Source organism: Colias croceus, chromosome 18 (genome assembly GCF_905220415.1).
Source record: "Colias croceus chromosome 18, ilColCroc2.1".
NCBI classification, from domain to species: Eukaryota; Metazoa; Arthropoda; class Insecta; order Lepidoptera; family Pieridae; genus Colias; species Colias croceus.
Window position 1 is genome coordinate 6,897,121 of NC_059554.1, and position 24,931 is coordinate 6,922,051.

At 32.4% G+C, this 24,931-nt stretch overlaps 1 protein-coding gene, 1 long non-coding RNA gene, 2 other non-coding genes and 1 pseudogene across 4 annotated transcripts in view; 2 read left to right on the forward strand and 3 right to left on the reverse strand.

Moving 5' to 3' along the window:
* Window positions 1–661: 661 nt before the first annotated feature.
* LOC123700004 lies at window positions 662–780 on the reverse strand. The gene has a single exon (XR_006752586.1). It is a non-coding gene; the product is annotated as a 5S ribosomal RNA (ribosomal RNA).
* Window positions 781–1,916: 1,136 nt separating this feature from the next.
* Window positions 1,917–2,035, reverse strand: LOC123700005. The gene has a single exon (XR_006752587.1). It is a non-coding gene; the product is annotated as a 5S ribosomal RNA (ribosomal RNA).
* Window positions 2,036–4,369: 2,334 nt separating this feature from the next.
* LOC123699625 (putative epidermal cell surface receptor) overlaps window positions 4,370–24,931 on the forward strand; it is a 32,991-nt gene continuing 12,429 nt past the window's right edge. Inside the window, exons 1-2 of the mRNA XM_045646618.1 lie at window positions 4,370–4,523; window positions 14,783–14,902. Coding sequence (XP_045502574.1) covers window positions 14,794–14,902 — 109 coding nt within the window. The 5' untranslated portion in view covers window positions 4,370–4,523; window positions 14,783–14,793. The remainder of the gene's footprint in view (window positions 4,524–14,782; window positions 14,903–24,931) is intronic.
* On the forward strand, window positions 15,971–17,275 carry LOC123699623 (annotated as a pseudogene).
* LOC123699626 lies at window positions 17,475–18,645 on the reverse strand. Its single transcript, XR_006752546.1, has 3 exons — window positions 18,143–18,645; window positions 17,965–18,018; window positions 17,475–17,613 (listed from the first exon to the last, which is right to left on the reverse strand). It is a non-coding gene; the product is annotated as an uncharacterized LOC123699626 (long non-coding RNA).

Consider the following 24,931-nt stretch of genomic DNA (forward strand, 5'->3'; position numbering starts at 1 on the left):
AAGTTGACTCTATCCCGCTCTAACCTGACTAATTTAATATGTTTGTTTCGCCACTCCGAGAGCAGAGCTGCCAATATGGAAATATTTGGTCAGATAGTTATTCATCAAATAAATCACGATTGAAAAATAGGCGAGCCGTTATGAGTTAGATAAGCAATTGAATAAATCTATTCGAGGGGTAGTTATTAGACTGTTTATCTGGGCATTGAAAAATCGGCCCTAAATAAAGTTATATTTATTAATATTCGGTGTTTTATTTGAACATTATCTTATCTTTATAATATTCAATACCTAATTAGCTAAGTGTTATGTATTTGATACAAAGCTAAGACTTGAATAAAAATAATATGGGGTTATAAGGGTGCTTTTCCACCAATAATGTGCGAGGATGGAAGAGGAACATGTTTGAAAATAACCAATCATAAAGCTTCATTTAGTTTGAAATGCGAAGTTTTAGCATTTGAAGCGATACTATTGGTTATTTACAAACACATTCCTCGCTACACATCCTCGCAAATTATTGCAAAAATTGCTTTCTCTCAAGGTCAAACTTGGCATTTTAAATTTTGAAATATAAAAAAAATTGCCCAAATAGTGATTTTTGAGACTACGATTTTCTTTGTTTCTATAATAAAGCAAAAGGAAAAAAAAAAAAGCAAAAAGCCAACATCACGCGGTGTTCCCAGGCGGTCACCCATCCAAGTACTGACCGCGCCCGACGTTGCTTAACTTCGGTGATCGGACGAGAACCGGTGTATTCAACGTGGTATGGACGTTGGCGATAGGGTTGCAGAAATTGTGGTTAATTTATTTCAATGAGGTTACTTCAAATAGCAAAGCTCAAAAACCAGAATCCCAAGGAAAGAAAAAGCTTTTTTCGTACCCTTGAACACTGAATACAAATGTAGTTTGCTCTACAAAGCGTTGAATTTTTCATTATTACAAAAAAATAAATTCAAAACATTGGGAGCTGAGATTAGCAGTTTCAAACATATGAACTTAGTTTTAGTTATTGTGAGAGCCCGTTAAATTTTTCAGTAACAAATTACGAGTCTTTTTCTTATCCAAAAATTATATTTACAGTGTGTGGGTCAATCATGTATATTGTACATAATTTAATTAGTGTCTTCAGCTTTCTCATAATAATTATTATTATGTATTTGATTACCATTACAGAAACTAAAATTACTTAACTAATTGCTTTTACGTAATTGCTTTCTTTCTAAATTTTAATTTATAAGGCTCTGCCTAATTGTTTATAATAATTTAATATAATTATAATATATTAATATGTATGAGTTCGGATTATTATTATACCAGATATGAACATTTTTATAAGATTCGCATTAATGTTTATTGTTTACATTAAATTCGATTCACTAAGCTAGTAGTTATTATGTGTCTTTATCTTTTACTAGCTGTGCTCCACCTATAACTTATAAGCCTTCCTCGATAAATGGGCTATCTAACACCGAAATAATTTTTCAAATCGGACTAGTAGTTCCAGACTAATCACGCGTTCAAACAAACTCTTCAGCTTTATAATATTAGTTGTATAATATGTACGTAGCATTATTATTAGTCTGTGATATTAGTATAGATTTCTTATTTCTTTTATTACCTATTTATAACTATTTGCTTTATAAAATATATTATATACTAGCGGTCCGCCCCGGCTTCGCCCGTGGTACATATTCACGTTTTCTCTACATAAGAACCATCCTCGTACTTCAAGGAATATAATAAAAAAAGAATTATCGAAATCGGTTCAGCCGTTCTCGAGTTATGGAATTACAACGAAAAGTGGCATTGATTTTTATATATTAGATTATATCGCATATATTATATCGCATATATTATATCGCATTAAATATGATGTGTTGAAAAACCTTTTTTTAAAAGTAAAAACTCAAAAAAGCCAACATCACGCGGTGTTCCCAGGCGGTCACCCATCCAAGTACTGACCGCGCCCGACGTTGCTTAACTTCGGTGATCGGACGAGAACCGGTGTATTCAACGTGGTATGGACGTTGGCGAAAATTAGTTTGAAATTATTATAGTAGAGCCATTTTAATAGGCAACATTTGACAGTTCAACAAAATTCAACAACGTAACCTAGTAACGACGACATAGAATAACATGATATTTCGTTTTGTTAGAACTGCACATTTGCTTAACTTTTTTCAATTACGATTACATATTTATAATAATAATGACCGATACAAGTAATTTTAAGATTTCATTTTACTGATAAACCATCCTAAACATAATAAACAATTTCTGAATTGAAGAACTGGCGTCGCTACAATTTTGTGTCAATAAACCTTTTTTCTTTTTAAATACTAGAGACGTTACTCTAAAAATCGAAATCTGACATCTAGAATCGAATGCATTGATTACTTGTGAATAAAAATCATCATAAATTAATAAATTCGATTGACAAATGTTTCAAATCCGTATCGATTAATACACTTTAATCGATGTTTTTAAGCAGGTTACCTCTCTTCGAAGATAAAATTGATAGACGTCAAATGTTGCCTATTAAATTGGCTCGACTATAGGATATAATATATCCGTTTAAAGAATATTCAAGGTACACAATATTGTACAGTCATGTATTGGCTATGTGCGAAGTGGGTGGTAGGGAACGACAAATCGACCGTAGCGCACGACGTGGCAGAAATGTGACTTAATTCTGGGCTGTCATGTGTCAAATTGCTTTATATTCATAACTTCCTTTATAAATTTAAGTAAAAATATAAAAATTAGCAATATGGGTCATAGTACATGCTGTGTCGTAAATTGTAAAAACAATGGGAAAAACAGTTCCTGCAAGTTTAATTCGTTTCCAACATCAAAGTGGACATTACAGCAAAGACAAAAATGGATAGCTGCTGTGTAGAGAAAAAATTATTTTTCACCAGGAAGAAAATCGCTAGGTATAATATACACACTCACTTTTTACACTATTTTTTTCAATTTCGTTGAAAAACTAGTCGAAAATCAATATCACAAAAATATCTTATCATCTAGTTGACATCAGTTGAAATGATTTTACAGATGACAAGTCCTGAATAGTTGCGGCCACTAGGGGCGCTGTCATCGCGCACACAACGAATAGTTACATACCATTACATACCTACTTATTTTTAAAATAATTGCAGTGAATCTGAACAAGTTGTACACTTTTAAATATGAATAATTTTTAATATTTATATTTATAATATTTATAATAACAATATTTCAGTTATGAACAGGTAATAATTAATAATTATGTTACGGAGTACCAAATTGTAAAGCTTTGCTTATTTTACGCAAGAATAATATTATTATTTTTTTTCAACATACTAATTATATGAAGTACTTACATAATTATTAATAATTATCTAACCTATTCTAAACACACTTTTCATTAAGTATGCACCCTTTAAGAAAAAATAACGTTCCAGTGGGGTTGCCTTCCGGACATTCCCACTATTATTTATAACCAACTTCGAAAAAAAGAGGTTCTCATATCCCTTTTAAGTTTTTTTTTATTATCTACCTACAAAATGAATACCTACAAATTTAGAGATGGGTCCGTTTTGATCACCTTGACCATTTTATCAATATGGTATACGAAAGTCCATCATGAATCAGTTAAATCTTGTATCCTATTTTTAATGCATATTAGTACCTTGACCGATTTTGAATTATACATCCTGACCACTTCAAACGTCATCAAGCGTTGTATTGTATGAGTCAAAACTCAGAAGTAAGCCTTCTTTGGGCCCTACTCTTGGTTCTCGATTTTCGTAAATAACTGTTTTTATCTAGTTAGGTAATTTAAATAAAATCTTATTGTATACTTATTAATTTATTATTATTTTTTATATATAGTTATCGTATTTTTTAATATGAACAGGGATGATAAAATGGATAATTTCATGATTTCATTTATGCATGATTTTTATATCATTTACGATCCTGAATAATATAACAACAATTTAAAAAATTAAACACAACTAATTCTAATTCACAAGCCAGATTCATGTCGATCGTGTTTCAAGTCCGTGTTCCTAAGTATAATGTGTAAATCCAAGTCTGAATACCAGTAAACTCTTCTAAATTATGTCACGTTGTTTGTTTTTAATCAAATTATAAAGTTGAACTAGGAATGTAGAGACACAATTTCAAGAGCAAATTTTATTCTTTTTCTGTCATTATTCGCTCTTTATTTTCATGCAAGTCATTGCGTTCGAGTGGTAAGTGAGGACTTTGTGAGAACCATTGGTAGGGGATAACGATGAGTTTCGCCAGTCGAAGAAAGGCCTCGCTTTCGATGTTTACGGGGAGAAATCTCCGACCGGTCGAGGCCCCGTCAGTGCCGCGCGTCGCGTCCATGCCACCACGCGCTCCTACACTATTTTTACAAAGAACTTTTACCGAAATCCGATATAATTTTACATAAACGTGTGTGTGAAGTGTTGTGGATTATAACTTTAGAAATTAGAAAGTGTCTAGGGTTGTTTCGACGGCCACCGGTATGTTATTGTGAATGCGTGTAATAGCGGTATTATTGGTCTTGCTTATGGTTCTCATAGAATTGTCGGCATTCCGTCTGCCACGGTTTGTGCTGGGTTACTTGAGGTTTAAAATATACCATAAATTATCTGACCTTTCTTCGTACTACATTTTTAGTATAAACTTGATAGAGCAAATCTTTCCGCTTTTCCGTATTAGATAACTTTTTGCAGTACAAATTTATTTAAATACCCCACATTATATAAGAAAAAAGTATTAAGAAGTATATTATGAAGAAAAGCTAAAAAATCTGCAAATTCGAAATTTATTAGGTAGGTAACACACAAAACTAGGTACCTATATACAGGGTGGTTCTAAATTACGTTGACAAATTTCAAAATAATAAATTTCAAAAATGGGACATGCTGCGTTGCTATTGTTTTTTAATTATTATTTTCACATGTTTTGGCGCCAACTTAACGTTATTTGTGAAGAGAATAAATTTAAAATTAGTCATTTTTTACTATGTCTGCTCAACGAGGTGCAATAATATCCTTATATGAGACTGGTAAGCGGCAGTGCGAGGTAGTGCAACTTCTCGGTATCAGTCGGCAGTTAGTTTCTTCTGCTATTAAACGCTTCTATGAGCTTGGCCATCTCGGTGACCGTCTGGGAAGAGGCAGAAAAGTAACTGTGAGGACGCTTAGGATTCAACATATCGTCAAACAAAGATTGACCCGCAATTCACAAGCCGAGGTAAGAAAAATGGCTCGAGACTTAGTTGTAAGTCATTCAACGTTACAATGATTTGTTAAAAATGAGCTCAAGTTAACAGCATACGAGCTGCGAAAAGCACAGCGGTTGGATGATAACGATAAAAAAATACGCCTTGAAAGATGTCGCTTACTGAAAGCGCGCTCCGCTGGTGAAGCGTGGAAAAATATTTTTTTCACAGATGAAATTTTTTTTCAAATCGAGCAGTCTCATTACCGCCAAAACGATAGAGTTTACTCTTCTAGTCATCCTGGAGCCACAGCAATTATCCCCCATCGGCAAAAACCGGATTCAGTCCTGGTTTGGCGTGGCATTTGCTCAACAGGCAAAACTCCTCTCGTTTTCGTAAAAAAAGGTGTGAAAGTGAATCAAGAAATATACCAACGCGATATTTTGGAGAGTCTAGTTCTTCCTTGGAGCCAGCAGCACTTCGGTGACCAACCGTGGACTTTTCAACAGGACTCTGCCCCATCTCACAGGGCCTCAAATGTGCAGTAGTGATGTATGGACCATTTCCCAGAGTTCATAAGTTCCAAGGAATGGCCTCCATTTTCACCAGATTTTAATCAATTGGATTTCAGCGTATGATCAATTTAGAGGCGAGGGCCTGTGCAACTTCACACAGAAGTGTAGATGCGATGAAGGCAACACTTACTTGTGAGTAGGACAAAACATCTGAAGAGGAGTTACGGAAAATCGTCGAAAACTTCAGAAAACGTATAAGCCTTTGTATTAAAGCTAGAGGTGGTTATTTTGAAAATAAATACATATTTACATTAAAACAATACTGTATTTTTATTATTTAGTAGTCACCGTTATACTGTGTAAAAGAAAAATAAAATAAATCGTAAAATAAGTTGTCAACGTATTTCAGAGCCACCCTGTATTACTTATTTTAATTTAATATTTAATCAAAAGTTTTAACGGATCTTTTTCATCTTTTGTTAGGTAAAAGTACCTAAATTACCTAATAATTATTGTTCATTAAAATCTAAAGATGTTAACTTTATAAAGAAAAAAACATCAAACGCAAATAAATCTATAAATCGATGGAAATATTTTCAAAATTTGTTTCTACGTAATATACAAGAATGCAAATTTTTATTTCGCACTTGACATTTACAAAATAATCATAATAACTTAAGACCACCCTCGCTTCGCTTCAGTTACCAATTTAGTTAGACCTCCGATTTATATGAACGAGGAAAAATAGAGATAAGAGGTCAAGTTTTAACTCTTAATACCGGAATAGATAAAATACATCTAACACTTAATTATTAATATCTCTATTAGTTAATTTTATTATTCAAATAAACACACGATGTTCATCACACACAGGGAATATTGTGATTGCTCGAACGAATAGGTAGGTGTAATATTTTATTGTATTAAAGAAAAAACCGCATGTTTCTCGTTTTAGTTATTTTATTTCTTTCTTTGCAATGGATAAATGAAATTCTATTTCATTTTTTTATCTAAAACATGAATTTGAATGAGTTAGGCATCAGGAATTATATTTTTGTTTTAATCAGGTTCGGAGCCTAGTTTTAATAATTTTTGAGATTATTAATTTTTTAACAGTATTAATGAAAGTCTATTCGTGTGTTATTTTCTGATACAGTTCCAAGAATAGGCGACAAATCTATACTAATATTATAGAGCTGAAGAGTTTGTTTGTTTGAACGCGCTAATCTCGGGAACTACTGGTCCGATTTGAAAAATTATTTCGGTGTTAGATAGCTCATTTATCGAGGAAGGCTATAGGCTATATATTATCACGCTACGACCTACAGGAGCGGAGCCACGGGGGTGAAAACGCGCGGAGCAGCTAGTGTTTTATAAGATTTCTAGACTCTACAACTCTACCTAGATATCAGCAAGCTCTACATTGCTACTTTCCAGCTTTTCTAGCTTCCATACTAATTGTTAATTAATATTGCTTGTTCATGGTAATGAAAGATTGTATTTATGACGTTATTAATTTACGTATTTGCAGTAATATTGATAATTATTATCAATTAATGAGGATATACCTATTAGACACGGAATGATCAGTTCTACCCTTAATTTTACCTACGTCAGAATTTAATATTGTTTTTGTTTTTAGTCCCATAATAAAGTAATATTACGTATTCTGGTTAAATTAACTAATTGATCGACTGTTAAACACGAATAAAAAGTTCTGAAAACTCTCAAAAACTTTATTAGTAGGTATTTGCAGACCAACCTAAAAGTAGAATCTGGCTTCAATCGAGGTCCATCGAAATTATGTTTCAATATCTGTTCTACTCTTTCTTTTATTAAATAAATGAGATATGATTACAATTATAATAATGCTTATTAGCTTTGTATTTCCTAGTATGAAACCCCAAAAGACATTCGACATATGTTGAGCCCCTATTACCAGTAGGGGAGACCGAGGGGAGTTGAAACAATTTTTACGTTTTGTTTAATATAACTCATACTATTGTCAGAAATCTTATGGTACTGGTACCAATCGATAGGTTATTCTATACACTTGCGAATGGTTAGCATAAATAAACGGTAAGCGTTAAAAATGATGGTGAAAAATTGACTTAATCGCAACAAGTCAACTTGTTTCAATTCCCCTCATACCGAGGTAAGATGAAACAGAGGTCGAGGAGAGTTGAAACATTATGATTCTGGGGAGTAATAGGAGCTGCAAAATAAAAATGTTGATTTGATTCAAAGGTTTTTATTAAAACTTTTATTTTCAAGTAATCAACGACCTTGTAATATGTAATAGTAATATTTTAATGACATATCAGTCAAGTAGGTCTAATACAAATAATACACACAAAAATTAATAAAAATTAACATGCGTAACTTCAATTATAATTAGTCAAATCAACAAAATGTTTTACATTTTTTTTAAACTAAATCTTTGACATAAAATAGTTAATAATCAGTCGTTTTTTAAGTATGTATTACAATCAGTACCTACCTACTATAAACTATGGAACAATAATTTAAAAAATATCAACAAAGTTCTCCACCAGCACAAGCTTCATGGGCACACAATTCACATTGAGCCCACTTTTCTTTGGATCTGTTATTTGAATATGATTCCATACAGTAAATGCAGCAGGATTCCTCTTCTTCTTCATCACTATCTTCTTTTCTTGACAACCTTAACCTTTTTAGTTTTACAGCCTGGTTTTGATCTATTTCTTGCTTTAGTTCATCCAGTAGGCATGCTTAAACAAATAAATACATTAAATCAACAATAACATCCTATAATCTTCGTACTTTTTAGCTATAATCAGATATTAAATTGAAAACAAGGAGAGTTGAAACAGTCTGTTTCAAATCACCTCGGTGAGAAAAAACCTCCCAATTTTTACTCAAATCTCGATCAAGCAGTAAATAGACTATATTTCAAGAATCTATAGATAATAAGTTTTTAAAACCTATATAACTCAACCCAAAAAAGAAAACCAATATTAAAGTACAAGCATCGTAAAAAATCATGAAATACTTACTTTTTGCGATTTTCGGCACATGTCATTCAGAACTACAAAACTGCACAAATGACGCCACCGGCGTGAACAGACGCGATAGCTTGTGGTAGGAGAAGTTTAAAAAAGACGTTGCCAGATCGCTAAAGGTTTTAAGTTCCGAGAAATCGGGACTGTTTCAACTCACCTTTGTTTCAAATCCCCTCGGTCTCCCCTATTACACGAATGTTTGGGCTTCCATAAAACGCTGTGTTAATACCAAATATTTGGCTGACACATACGGCTTCACCAAAATTGGCTTTACCATATATGTAATAGCTAATTCTCCAACATATTAGAAATATTTAGTAAATAGCGTGGGAGAAATTGCCTACAAGAACGATCGGAAAACAAGTTGTTGCTTAGAAGGAAATAGTTATGAGGAAAATTACATTTTCTCTTTTCTTTTGTATCCATGTTTTATTTAAATTCACATTCTTCGCGTTATGTATATTGTCTATTCAAAATGGGTTGTTTGTTATATCTTTTACGATAAGGGTGCCTTCAGAATATTTTTAAATTGCTGTAACTATTTTAATATGTATATAATAATTATTTACTTATTTTTATTATTTTTAATTATTTAATATTTTAAGTCTTTTATAAAAAATATGGTTCTACTATGTGTCAACTTCTGTATAATTATTAAAAATGTGCTTTAAAAATTTCTATTGATGATTAAAACTCTTAATCATCTAAGTATAGTAATTTGACGAATATGTTTCATCATTTTAAATAACATTGTGAAAACTATCTACGAAATATCTCTTTAGTGTACAGTTAGTAAATGTCCGACATCACAATGTACCATCGTATATAACTAGCTTACCGCCCGCGGCTTCGCCCGCTTTGTCTATGACCTAAGTAATAAATTATATATCTACTAAAACCTTCCTCTTGAATCACTCTATCTATTAAAAAAAACCGCATCAAAATCCGTTGCGCAGTTTTAAAGATTTAAGCATACAAAGGGACATAGGGACAGAGAAAGCTACTTTGTTTTATACTATGTAGTGATATACTCCCATACGGATCAACCGTTGTATTAAAAAACAATATCGAAGTCAAGAAACCAGTTAAAATTCCCAACCGTCGAAACTTGGTTGGAAAACAATACCTTATCATGTATTCTGCTCACAAAAGCGTTTGGTTTACATAACACTTGTGTGTTTGTTGCTGCACACCGCGGTAACGATATTATTTAACACGCACGTATAATATAGACTCATATATAATATAGGTATAACGCTACATTTTTATTTTTAATGAGATTATATTTTAGTTAACAACGGTAATGTGGATATAACATGCTATAACTAAAGGTAATCGATACCTCTTGATTATCTTTGCAGTGGGTTATGGTAAGGTGTATAAAGGTAAGATACCCTGTAAATAAATATTTAGACTAAATTTGAATTATAATTATCTATTAAATTGGAAGGATTGTAGCCCGACGGTATAATTCAAAACACTAACCTAATCTAATTATTATTAAATGCAACGGAAGTTTGAACGAAATTATCTACTTATTTATAAATTTCCAAACAGAACTTTTGACTCTACACTGTTATTTGATTAGTTAATTAATTGTTTATTTACCATACAGTTTATATTTTGTTACGGAAAACAAACCACATCCTTCGAATATCAAAGAAACAATCTCTGTCTATGCCAGTTCACGTGGCCATTGAAAGTGTGGTCAGATGTGGAGAAAGTGACCTTATTGCACATCTATTGCAACTGCCAACGAGATATTAATTATGAACACGTTTTATTGGTCATCTTGCTGTGTGAATTTGCGTTTATAAACGCTGTGTTTATCAAACTAGCCGTTTGTACCAGCTTCGTCCGTGCTGAAGAAAAATAATGGCGCTCGATAGAGAGCTAACTTCCAAATGATAAAATACATTTAAAATCGGTTAAGTAGTTTTTGAGTTTCATCACGGTAAACATATTATGATCAAATTTTATCTCTATATAAACTATTTTTAATATTAATATAAGTAGAAGTCTTATATAATCCTGTATTAAAGTTTAAAATCAAGAATATGCCTAGTCCTAAAGTTTCTACAAGTATAATATCAAGATAAATGTAAAATTTATAGGTAGATACATTTGTCGTAAGCATCGTGCAAAAATCATGCAGTTTTATAAAACAAACTCATTGAACTCTTGTCTTCACCTCGATAATATAAAGCTGGATAAAAGTTAATCCTTGTACCTCTTGATTGCTGTCGTAAAATTCAGGTAAGTTTTCGAGACCCCACGATAACGCGGATACAGTTTTTTTATAACTAAAAAACTCCAACAAACTTTTATCTATCATCACCTTTTAATCTCAATCTACCTGAGTAATTGTCTTAAAATGTGAGTCCGTGTTTTGATTTTTAACGAACGATTAAACTCAATGATAATATTAGTTACTAGCTGTTCCCCGCGGTTTCACCCGCATTGCTCCGTTTCTGTTAGTCTTAGCGTGATGATATACATATAATAGCCTATCCCTTCCTCGATAAATGGGCTATCTAACACCGAAATAATTTTTCAAATCGGACCAAAACAAACAAACAAACACTTCAGCTTTATAATAGATATTAGTATAGATAAGTTTAAAACAAACAGTTACATTTGTGACCTTCGTAATTTTAAGGTTATAAAACATAAAACAATCATCGATCATGATTTTATCATTAAACAGTACTATGTAAGTACGTATCCAGTTAATTTTATTGAGTAATCAAATATGCATGTAGACAAACTAACAATGCTTATTTCTTACCAAACAATAAGTTACGAAACCGACCGATTAGATGAATAAAAACCTCGAGAGCCTTTGTAACGTTTGTAACCGTGTGAATTCACTTCTGTTGAAACCGAACAAAATAGCTTGCAATTACATTATCAGTTTGTTTAGCAAGTGCTTGAACTAATCACGTGTTAGAAGATCATTAATTCTGTTTTAAACTTAGAAACTAATACATTAAAAATAAGTCGCGAAAGCGATTAAATCATGTTAATGAAATAAGTATCGAAGTTTAGTTTAAGTTTATTTTTATACTTAAATCATTGCATTACAAACCTCTCTAAGTTAATTAAAAAATATCTTGATTATATCAGGTTTAACAGCTGCATACAAATTTATTTAGAGTAATAAATTAAATAATTAAAAACTCTTTTATACATTTTAAACGTCCGCGGTCCGCGTCGTCCCAAAGTTCACCTGCGCACATCACAATTACAACAAATACATATGATTTCCATTAGTTGATCAATTAGGACAATTTAATGGACCATTTTGATGCGTCAATTTTAAATAATAGCGTGTAAGCTATAGTTAATACATCGGTAGCTCGATTTCATGTCACGTGTGCCGAGTTCAACGAGCCACTTCACAACTGTGAGAACTGAGAAAATATTCGCTTACTTCGCTTTTTGTCTAACATTTTCTATATTGAGCGCCTGCTAGTACTTATATTCGTTCCGCTATAAACTTATAATGAAATTGTAAAACGAAAAGATAATGTCATTATGTGCGCTTGTTAGAGACATGGGAAGCGCAATTAAAAAGGTAAATTGGACAGTAAATTGTTAAGAATATTATTTATTGCTGTAAAAGTAAGAATTGCTTAACTGTTTGCACAGCTTTTTAAATATTTAAGTCCATATTACAGTGTCAATATGCCCCATTAATTATCTATGTATTTTAATAAATTATTAATATGGTATGAAAATATGATTGTACTACTTGTTTTGCGATACTATGTTATTTATTGTTATGTGCTTTTACTTGCAAATTTTAAATATAGGTACGATAGTCTGTATCTACGTTTGGAAAGTAGGTAAAAGAATGAAATAAAGACAAAAACAGTCGTGTGTTTTCTGTTTTATTACCAAACTAAACAATGCGTGTACCAATTACCATTCAAAGTAAATTGGGTTTCGGCATAAGTAAACCGCGTATTCACACGTTTTTAGGGGACTTTCTAAGTACTAGAAATTGTCTCTTTTAAATAAAATTATTTGATTTTCTTGTTCCTTATGTTTACCGAGATTACCTGCTTCAATGCTCATGGCTCGATAGAAAAAGATGCCATTTGTAGTTATACCATTTATATTGTTAATTGAATAATATTACATATATTAAACAATATTTATTAATTGTTTTAAAATAAAACATAGTGTTGACCAGTCTCTATGTACCTACTAAAATAATATTTTAATGTGGATTTTTTTATTATTTAATGTAACCGTGAATTTACGCATGTCGCATCATGTATGAATTCAAATTCAATTTCGTTTCAATTTTTTGTCACAACAAACGACCTCCTACGAAAGTGACATCTTACAATATTGATACGCTAACAATAGTAGGTGTTACCCTACGTAACATTGTTACATTATACTATGATTGTTATGTCATATCAGATTTATTGTCTGTGCTATTATTCTAGACTCTATAGTACCGTTTGCATTATATAAAGACAAATGGGAAACAATTTTTCCTTACATGATTGCAAGAGTATTATCATTTTTTGTTCTTTTTACATGTCATTTGAGATTACGATTGTTTTAAAGCAAAAAATCAAACTTGCCCAATAATTTCAACTTTTTCCTTAATATCAAGTTACTATGTGGTTAGCTATTTTAAGGAAAAAGTTAAAATTAATATAACACATAGGTAGGTTGCATAAAAACGACGTAGTTCCGAAAAAATATAAATTTTTGTACTTAGTTGTTTTTTGTACCAAATAGTTATTTTTTTATATTTTATTCTTCAAAGTACAAGGCGCACACTGGGCAGATTTATCACTTATAGTCAAGCCAATACATTTGACGTCTATCAATCTTATCTACGAAGAGAGGTAACCTGCTTAAAAAAATCGATTAAAGTGAATTGATCGATACGGATTTGAAACATTTGTCAATCGAATTTATTAATTTATGATGATTTTTATTCACAAGTAATCAATGCATTCGATTCTAGATGTCAGATTTCGATTTTTAGAGTAACGTCTCTAGTATTTAAAAAGAAAAAAGGTTTATTGACACAAAATTGTAGCGACGTCAGTTCTTCAATTCAGAAATTATTTATTATGTTTAGTATGGTTTATCAGTAAAATGAATACTTAAAATTACCTGTATCGGTCATCATTATTATAAATATGTAATCGTAATTGAAAAAAGTTAAGCAAATGTGCAGTTCTAACAAAACGAAATATCATGTTATTCTATGTCGTCGTTACTAGGTTACGTTGTTGAATTTTGTTGATCTGTCAAATGTTGCCTATTAAAATGGCTCTACTATAGTTACCTATAAGCACAGAATACATAATAGTAGCTAAACGCTACTATAAGGTATATAGTATATAGGTATCTCTAAGATATTGTCAGAGAACAGTGAAAAACAAAGTTTACAATGTTGTTTGTCGGTTAATTTTAAATGGGAATCTTAACCGGATGCAATAACTGTAGTTAGGTAGTTGCGTTTAAAGTGACGAGTGCTGTACATTTGAGTCTGAGTTACTGTTATTTAAATTCCTGTACATGGACTGAGTTTTAATAGCAAAGTACTGTCAGCAAAAATACATAATTTCTTACTCCTAAAACATTAACAATTCTATAGAACATTTTGGTCTCTAACGCACCTCTTAGCAGAATGTTTCCTGCTCTACTATAGCCACGCAATATTAAATTTTGCTAACTATACCTACCGTTTGTAATTCTCCGATGGACGGACTGATATTGTTTTATATTATAATATGTTACATCCGTAATAACACGCAACTATCGATGATACAATACCGTTGTCCGTTTCCAACTTCTTGTCTGTAAAAAACTCCACCTAAGAAATTAAAGTCACACTAAACACTGCACTATTTCGGACCTCTCTAAAATACGTAAAAGAATACGTCAAATTGATCAATGCTTTTATGGTGTACTAAATAGAATATGCAAATAAATATAAAATATATGTTAATATGATCCAGATGGCGAGGTGATGGCTCTTCGCGTGCGCACGCTAGCGCTATGGTGCGCGGTGGTCGCCTGCGCCACGGCCTACACCGTCGACTGCAACCACGAGTATACAGACTGCGATACTGAACTTAGTAAGTATTATACTAGACTAGCTGTCCGCCCGCGGCTTCGCCCGCGTTTTCAAAGAAAAACCCCGCATAGTTCCCGTTCCCGTGGGAATTCCGGGATAAAACCTATCCTATGTGTTAATCCATTATCCAAGTAACCCTCTATGTGTGTGCTAAATTTCATTGTAATCGGTTCAGTATCAGTTCAGTTGCGTAGAGTAGTAGTAGGTAGTTAGTTCAGTAGTATCCATCCTCACAAACTTTCGCATTTATAATAATTATTATTATAGTAGGAAGTAGGATACTGAATTGATTTAGTATGTTCTAATCAACAAGATAATAAAACCGAGCTTAAAAAAATAATGTGCTCTATATTCCTTTATCGCGAGATGTAGGCTACGCTAAAGATATTATTAAACTGTAAATTATCTTTCCGTCCGCGGGTTCGCCCGCTTTGTCCTTACACCTAAAACATTCCTCATGAATCACTCTATCTTTAAAAAAAAAACACATCATAATCCGTTGTGTACTTTTAAAGCATACATAAGGACAGATAAAACTGCTTTGTTCTAAACTATGTAGTGATGATTGCAACGTTCAACATTCAGTGATTAATAACTTAAAGATTTTATATTACAGAATAATCTATAAATAATCAATTACTTACAGCAGATATATTAAAAGACCTTCCTGTTCATCTCATACTTATATAAATTCTAATCAAATGCATTATGAATCACAAATAACACTTGCGTGGGATAAATCTTTGTAATATATTGACTTTATCAGCTTAGAAATAATTATGTTGGAAAAAACGTAAGATATCTATAGGATGTCAAGGTGATTCTGGCCTCTGTTTTAGGGCCGATTTTTCAATGCCCAGATAAAGAGCTAGATAGACTTTATTCTTCAGTTAACAAAATATTCAATTTTTCAATAGACGAATAGGACTTATCTATCGAATAACTACGTTACTTGATGAATAAATCTATCTGCCGCTCCAACGGCCAGATAGCGCGCTATTCGACAGATAGGCGTTTAATTTGACAACTGACGCGTCATATTTGGGATATTTTCGTATGTAATAACATAGAGCGTATTATATATTATCAATTAAAATCATATTGAAATGGATGTTTTTGATATTACTGATGACATTGCCATTGAAGAAGAGGCCATAATAAACGAATACATAAATCCAAGCATAAATCCAACAGGAAGAAAAGACAGAAATGTAAGATCAAGACCTGAACATTTTACTCAGTGGAACGCAGTAGAATTTCATCGCCGATTTAGGCTTTTGAAAGAATCTGTGAGAAGTTTGCTAGACCTGATTGAACATAAAATCAAGCATAAAACAGAAAGGTAAATTTTTTTTTTGGATACCTACCTGTCCTGAACTGATCAAGTTTTAAAAAACCTCGATAGTTAGTTAGTGATCTATACCTACTTGCGGTATTGTAGTACCTACTAATAAATAATAATTTTCTTTTTCAGAAATCAGTGTGTTCCACCCATGTTGCAATTATTATTGACTCTGCGTTTTTATGCCACTGGAAGCTTTTATATCACTGTTGGAGATTTTGGAGGCATTCATAGCTCCACTTTATGCTGCATTATAAAAAGAGTCACCGAAGCAATAGCGTCACTAACGCCAACTTTATTAAAGTTACCCCGTTGCAATGAAGAAATAAGGAAGTGTCAAGAAGAATTCTATAAAATAGCCAGATTTCCAAGAGTAATTTCAGCCATAGATGGCACCCATGTTAGGATTCAATCCCCCGGTGGCAACACAGCAGAGAATTATAGAAACAGAAAAGGATTTTTTTCACTTAATGTGCAAGCTATGTGTTCAGCAGATTTGATGTTCCAAGATGTGGTAGCACGTTGGCCTGGTTCCACGCATGATTGCATGATTTTTGCCAATTCACGTGTCAAATTTCATTGTGAAAACCGTGCCTTTGGTAATGGAATTATACTTGGAGACAGTGGTTACGAGCAAACCAATTATCTTTTGACTCCATTTCTCAACCCTAGCACACCAGCTCAGAGTTTATATAATGAGTCTCAAATACGAACTAGAAATACAATTGAACGGTGCTTTGGAGTGTGGAAGAGACGTTTTCCAGTTTTAAGCATTGGGTTAAGATGTAGGTAAATTACCATTAGCCCAAGATGTAATTATAGCTTGTGCTATTTTACACAACTTGGCGAAAACTAAAAATGAAGAGGAACCACCAGTGGATCCAGAAGTTATTGTTCCACCTCAACCAATTTTTCCACCCTCATTAGCTGACCCGGTTGGTGGAGAAAGGTACCACACCAGAAACTTAATATTAAGTTATTTTAGTTCTTTAATAGAGTAGGTAGTAGTAGTAAAAATTAAATAAACTTCATTCATGAATAAAAAGTTTTTTATTTAAATTAAAAATCTAATATTTGTTAAATCATATTATTTGGAATAATTCCACATTTTAATTTTTCAATAAGCAAAGCGTGAATTTCATTTTTTCTTCGCTCATCATTTGCCAAGTGCAACATTTTCAACCTATGTTCCTCTTCCTTATAATCCAGTTCCTTTCTTGACGCCTCCATTTGAAGCTGAACAAGTTCCAAGCGAGCTTCACTTAATTTGTCTAATTTAGACGCAACACTTGCTTTGGATGCTGCCGGTTTCAGAACGTTGTGTATTCTGGTTTTCAGCGCCTTAGGATGCCACTTATTCCATTTGTTTTCTGAAAGCATTTAAAAATATACCTATGTAACATTATCATAATTATGAAAGTACCTTTATGAGGAATTTACTCTACAATGCACAATGCATTTGTACTAATAATATAGTGAAGTCCCGTGTCCCCTAGTGGGGTAAGGGGCAGGTGCACTATGCATACATCTGTTTTACTGATCCATTTTCTTTAGTGACAAGTAGGAGATCAGCCTTCTGTGTTCTGCCAGACCGAGACATTTTTTTTTCGTCTCCACCGGGAATCGAACCCAGGACCCCTCGGTTCTACGCTCACGCGTCAACCACTGTACCAAAGAGGCGGTTTATACTAATATAAGCAAAATAAATATTGCTGAACTACCTTTTTGAGAGTTGTCGTCATCAACTATTTCAAATATTGTAGAGTTGTCGGTATCTGAAAAACACAGATTCAGTTACTTCATGAATACATAAAAAGGAATAAATTTGTCTAATAAATTAGTTGGCTGTCACAATATAATATAAATTATTATGCACAAACATGATACACAAGTATATACCTGGTATAATTACATCAGCTTCAGTATCATTCTGCTTTGTTTCCTGTTGCTCTAATGTCTCCGTAGTAGAACATAATAGTGTTGGTTCGACCTCGTAAGTTTCAACAATGGGTACCACTGGATCAACTTCAGGCACTGAAAGATAATAACATGGTCGGTTTTAATGTTGCTTCGGTATTTAATAATGAAATTACAATTAAGTTTATTTTACATTTTACTCATGTATATGTATTAAGTAGTAAGTACCTAATCGTACAGACAATGCAACTTCCCGGAATACAATCCGTCGATGTTGCACCTTTTATTATAATGAATTAATTATTTTAACATAAAAACGTCAGTTCGCAATCGAAATCCGCTCCGGGTGGAGCTCTATCATAAATCCCAATCTCATCCCATTACAGTGAAAAAATAAATATCTCTATAAATCTCAATCTTGAATCTTATAAATTTCCCCAAACCTCTATCATAGCCATACAGTATAATTCTGAAATTTTTGTCAGTACTTACTTGGGATAGTATCACTATCATAGCGGGCTTCCAGTCCTTTGATATTAGAGCAAATGCTCAATACTTTCTCTTCAATATCACTGAATTCGGGAGCATTTGAAGGCCCCCCCCCAGTCCTATACAATTCCTGCCTATGCGTAGAAGACTTCTTTTTAGTTATCTTTTTTAAACCCTCATATTTCAATTTGAGGGTTTTCCATGTACGGATACTGTTTGTAATTCCGCAAGAGTTAAAAGCATGTTCAACTTTTCTCCATGCGTTTTCTTTGTCGCGGTTTGTTGCGGCGTCGGTTTTTTTATTCTCTATTACGAGTTTATGCTTCTCCACCAAACTTATAAGTAATTGTACCTCAGCTAAATTGAAATTTGCCGAACGCTCCCTTTTTATCGTTTCCATCGTAAAAAATATAAATTGAAACTCAAATTTAATTTTTCACTCGAATCAGTGACGTTTGTTGACAAATTGCAGGAGTTGACTCTATCCCGCTCTAACCCGAGTAATTTAATATGTTTGTTTCGCCACTCCAAGAGCAGAGCTGCCAATATGGAAATATTTGGTCAGATAGTTATTCATCAAATAAATCACGATTGAAAAATAGGCGAGCCGTTATGAGTTAGATAAACAATTGGATAAATCTATTCGACTGGTAGTTATTAGATTGTTTATCTGGGCATTGAAAAATCGGCCCTTAATTATATAATATGACAGTTAATAAATGCTTGCACGCCATATAATATTTATAATAATAAATATAAATATGCCCTCTAAGTTGGGTCATTACTAAACGTTAATATTAAATGACCATGAACTTAATGTAGGTAATTATAAGGTAGAAAATAATTAATCAATGACTTTGCGATACTGGATATAATTTATTTTTATATTCATACCAAGACTTTCGTTATAAAGTGAGTATTGTATATAAAAAATAATAATAATAATAATAAATTTTCAACCTGATTGCCATAATATTTTTTTGAAAGATTTGAGGAATCTGCGTACCGCATCATAATAATTAGGGTCGTATTTAGGACAAAAAATGTTAAAAAAGTACTAATAATAAAAATACAAAATAATTTAAAGATTTATAATGATTTATCCATGCAAGGAGATTTGTGCATTATCAGGATAAGTCAGAGCGAGTTTTTATCATGACTTTCATATGTCGATTTCCGAACCGTTATAACAATCTCGATATGATCATTGCAAGAACTCCATTAGCTCATCTCAACAGGTATTATGTTAACGTAACAGGTTTCCAACCCGATGTTTATGTATCGAGAAGTTTAAAGTATTTATAATCGAATGATTCATGGACCTTACCGTAGGCACGTCCATGGCAAATCGACTGAAGATTCTTCGTAAGCCGATAATTGCAATATTACAAGCTTTTTGCAATCAAAAAACTTTAAACCTTTGTGATACCGATAGAAGTTCTTACGTTTTTGTTCATTTTTTGTTGTATTGTGTTCATATTAAGTGGAGATAGAGCTTTCCGTAAACAAAAATTTAATAGGAAAAACACAACACAGAATAAAAAGTGATATTAACCACGCTACCGTTTATAAGAGCTTTGATTTAAAATAGTATCGTGCAAAAAACTACAAGGAAATTTAACTAATATACTTAACACCGAAAAGTTATAAAGCTATGTAGATATTATCTTCAATCTAAATACATACGAGCTATTGTAGATTGGAAATTGAAGTTTATTTAGAGTAAATATTGAAACAAAAAGTTCGACAACCTCGGCTATCAGTTATCAGTGAAAAATTCCAAGTAAAATTACATTTTGTAGAGCATAAGAGATATTTCTGTTAAATATGAATGAGGTAATTTCCTCTCGAATCTCGTTCCTACCCATATAATTGTTGAAGCTTGAACATTAAATAAAACTGGCCAAGTGCGAGTCGGACTCGCGCATGAAGGGTTCCGTACCATGGGAACCTCCCTTAAAATTTTACTTTTTTAAATTTTAGTATTTGTTGTAAATACATCATTTGTGAAAATTTCAGCTTTCTAGTTATCATGGTTTATGAGATACCTACAGCCTAGAGACAGACAGACGGCGAAGTCTCAGTAATAGGGTCCCGACCCCGTTTTACCCTTTGGGTACCTACGGAACCCTAAAAATATTAAATGTGGCAGAACCGCGGGCTAGTAGAATCGTGACTTCACCGCTACCATTTTGGGAATCAACACATTCCATAACCGACTCGTTTTGGTTGTATTTGTTTGAGTCGTTTTTTGCTGTAGGCGAAGGATTATTGAACCTATTACTTATAGTTGCTACGTGGTTATGTGTTTGAGTGTTTAGAGAAAACAAATGTTTGAATGGAATATATGATAATTTAGGCGCACTTATAATAAGCACTTTTAAAATACTTATTCATTTATTTATACATCACCGTTGTGTCTTGTGAAAGAAAGGTGTTTTAAATATAGGTAATTGTAATTCCATTAAAATAATAAAATCACCAAAATAATTTACATTGTGCCATGTTTTATCCCTATATAATAAAGAAGAAATAAGCGGAAAAAACATGGTACAATTTAAATTGATACATATGTCCATCATCATTGCAATAAATAGAAATGTATTTCTTTTGAAGGAATGCGTTAAAGTAAAGAAACGTGGCAACAGGTCAGTGAGGTAATCGTTTTTCCGTAACGGTGTCGGCCGGATCCGTGAAATCTCTACGGACCATTGAGCTATGTCAATTTGTTACTTCATTAGGAAATTCTGGAGACATCTTCGTAAGAGCTGTATTTGGGAGGGGAAGAAGGATAGATTATTGGAGAGGGAAAGGGGAGTTATTATCAAGATGATTTTTATATTGACGGATTATGTGGAACTTACTTACCAGTAAACAACTCTAAAAATCTGCCAATACGTACTCTTTGGGAGTGTAGTTACAGATTTTTACGGCCCATAATAATACAATCTGTATAAAAGAAACGTTGATAAGTTGTATAAAATCCACAAAATGACAAAGATTAAAGGTCACCAAGCAGTAGTTCAGTAAAAAGCGGATCTATCGGTTAACTAAAACTAAATCTTGCATTTATGTTTTTGATCTACTAGCTTACCGCCCGCGGCTTCGCCCGCTTTGACTAAAACCTTATATACTAAAACCTTCCTCTTGAATCACTCTATCTATAAAAAAAAACCGCATCAAAATCCGTTGCGTAGTTTGAAAGCATACAAAGGGACATAGGGACAGAGAAAGTGACTTTGTTTGTTTTATACTATGTAGTGATTATAGTTTATTCTTTAGTTTGAAGTAGATAGATGCAATACTGTTCCATTGATGGATTTTCCGTTGCGTGCAAGGGTAGCTGCCCAGACTACCTAATTATTATGTATGATATCAGTTATATACATGTACAATATTTTCTGAGAGACGTTTATTTTTAACTATAATGATTATTAATGAATACCTATTATCATTTATCTATCAATATTAATAATTATTCTTTATTAAGAAAGGATTGCCATGAAAGGACGAAACTGCAATTAAAATGGACAGAGTCTAGAAAGAGCCAAACTATTGCACACCTCGGAGAGGTAGTGCTCTATTTTATATTATCTTGTTTCAAGCACCACAAGTCACATCATATTATAGGTATCATAAAATTATCAACAACCATACATTAACACACAGCTTTTAGATTAATACTGATATCTATGCCTTCGCTAACTCATGGCCATTAATTAATGTCACTCATGCATCGACCTTGCCCCCCTTACTGTGGGTAAAGCGAAAGTTACCGACCGTGGTGATGTCCCATACAGCCCACGTGAAGCGTGAGGCTCCAATCCTTCTGATTCTGAATGATATAGCTGCTATTCAAGACTATGTAGGTTAAAGCTCTTCATACGAGAAATATGAGATAAATGTGTTAATGTTTAGAGTAATATTAAAAAGAGCTTTTAATTATGAAAGAAAAGCAAATTCAGTAATGTGTATAAGCTTCGCCTATATGTCTGTTTACAGCACCAATATGTTTGTATCTAACCGACACCTTTAGAGTTGATTTAGACCCACTGACAAACGCACAGATATTATTCAGCATTTGCACCAATCCTTGATAAGTGTACAAAGTTTTATATTATTTTAACTATATTAATTTTTAGGTATATGTATCTAATATAATGATGGCAAACTGGCAAGTACCTACTGTTAAAGTTGGAACATTGAGATATAAAACTTTCGTATAATACTTAATTGCTTAGTATGAATAAATATTTAACACTTAACAGTATATTTGCCGTGTAAATATAATTTATAGTCAGGCATATTAATTATCCACTTAAGGAAATAAACATCGCGGATGTAAAATGTCAGCTGTATTGCTTTTATTTTAAATCATATTTGTTAACGGAAATGTTATTGTGTCATTGATTTTCATTTAAAATTAGCACTGGTTGAAACTTGAAAGGTCAGAATTTCGACGTTTAATTTTTGTAAAAAAAAAATAGGTTAAGTGAATATATTTTGTATCATATAGTTAAATAACTTGCATCATAATAAGAAATATTATTAATCAGTCATCGTTTCTGCCATGAGATATTCACTGCTGCACCTGCTATGCATACCTAACTAAAACGCATTAAAACGTCATTCAACAAAAATTGTATCACGAAGGAAGTTCCCATTATAATCTGTATAAACTTTAAAGCTTCGGATGTCCACCTGTGCACTTCCGTCAGTAAGGTATAGGGTTGCCAGATGTCGTGATTTGAGTTCATAAGTCATTCTTTGGCAGGATGCTGACCGGATTTTGAGAATTAAGTGAAAGGAAAACATTGGGAAGCTTTTTGTATTAATATCAGAATAATATTAACGCTAACAAGTTGCATGCCTTTGCTTTAAACAGTAAAGTCTATTTGCTTATTTTTATCAGGTCATCTAAAATTTAACAATATCTATAGTTTAATATTATTGCCCCAAACTGGATTTGATAACATCAAGGCAATAATTAAGTTTTTTTTATGTAATTGATACGTCCTCGGTACATTAATTTTATTGCGACGATAAATGCAATAATTCAAAATAATTAATGTAAATTTAATTAAGTAAATTATTGACAGCCCTAACCACCAAACTGCACACTTGGTCACGCGTGAGCACCCATAGCCGGATACTTACCTCTTTTACGCAACATTAGCTTGTGTAGACTTACGTGTCCACTTATTCATTGATTCGTCAGGGTTTTCACTGTTGCGAAATTAATATTGTCACATCACAATGCACATAACTTCAAATATTGGACTCTTATTGCAAAATGTAACCTAAAAATGTGTTACAATCTCAATACTCTAATAATGTGTATTGTTAGCCTATTCTCGGTCAAAATAGCGCTATTGATTGAAGTTATTTTTGCGTGGGGATGGTTCTGGTAGTGTGTAGTACCTAAGTGAGTGTCAGTATTGTTATCTGAAAAATATCATACCACGACTAAAAGCTAGTGTAGAACAGAAACTTGTTATGTAGATGAATAAATTAATGTAGATATTTTGCACCACAACGACCTTAACAAGGTTTAATTTAATAATTCAACACGTTTATTACGATTTATTAATTAATATAAGATATATATTTTCAGAAGGTCGCTTTTGTTATTTGCTGACAATTTTCATATATTTGAATACGGGATGTTTAACATAGATTATTCAGGCAAACGACTTACTTAATTCTTACTTATGCAGTCCTAGATCGTAATGTGTAATTATTGTAACTGCTTAGTTCCACAAAAACCTCAATAATGATGTTAAGTCGTAATTATGTAATAGAGGAAGTAGTATTAATAGTCAATTGTACCTAATCATGATTTTTAATAGTGAAAATTTGCTTGGAGTTTCTCTTTTATGTGTTATGAGTTTCCAGTATTTTATAACGTTACGAGAATTAAGTCTTGTTCATTTTCTGGTGCAGGCGAATCAAAAAGCTCTCAGTCTTATACATAAAAGTCTATAGTCCCTGATAGTCTACTTAACTGTCAAGGAAATCAAATATTAGGGTTTATATAAAAATTTAAGGCAATTCTTCAAAGGCAAATCTTCTCTGCAATGTAGTATGCAGAAGGTACAATTTTTTGTACTTGAGCAGTGAGCTATAGTTATTTACAAAAAAGGTTATAAAAATATTATTGTGTACGTATAGAAAGTTAAAGAAAAGTTTATTAACATCAATTATTTATATAAAATGTTATTAAAATTACGTAAATTAAGGCATTCATATTAATAGAGCTAATAATTATTATATTTACATTAA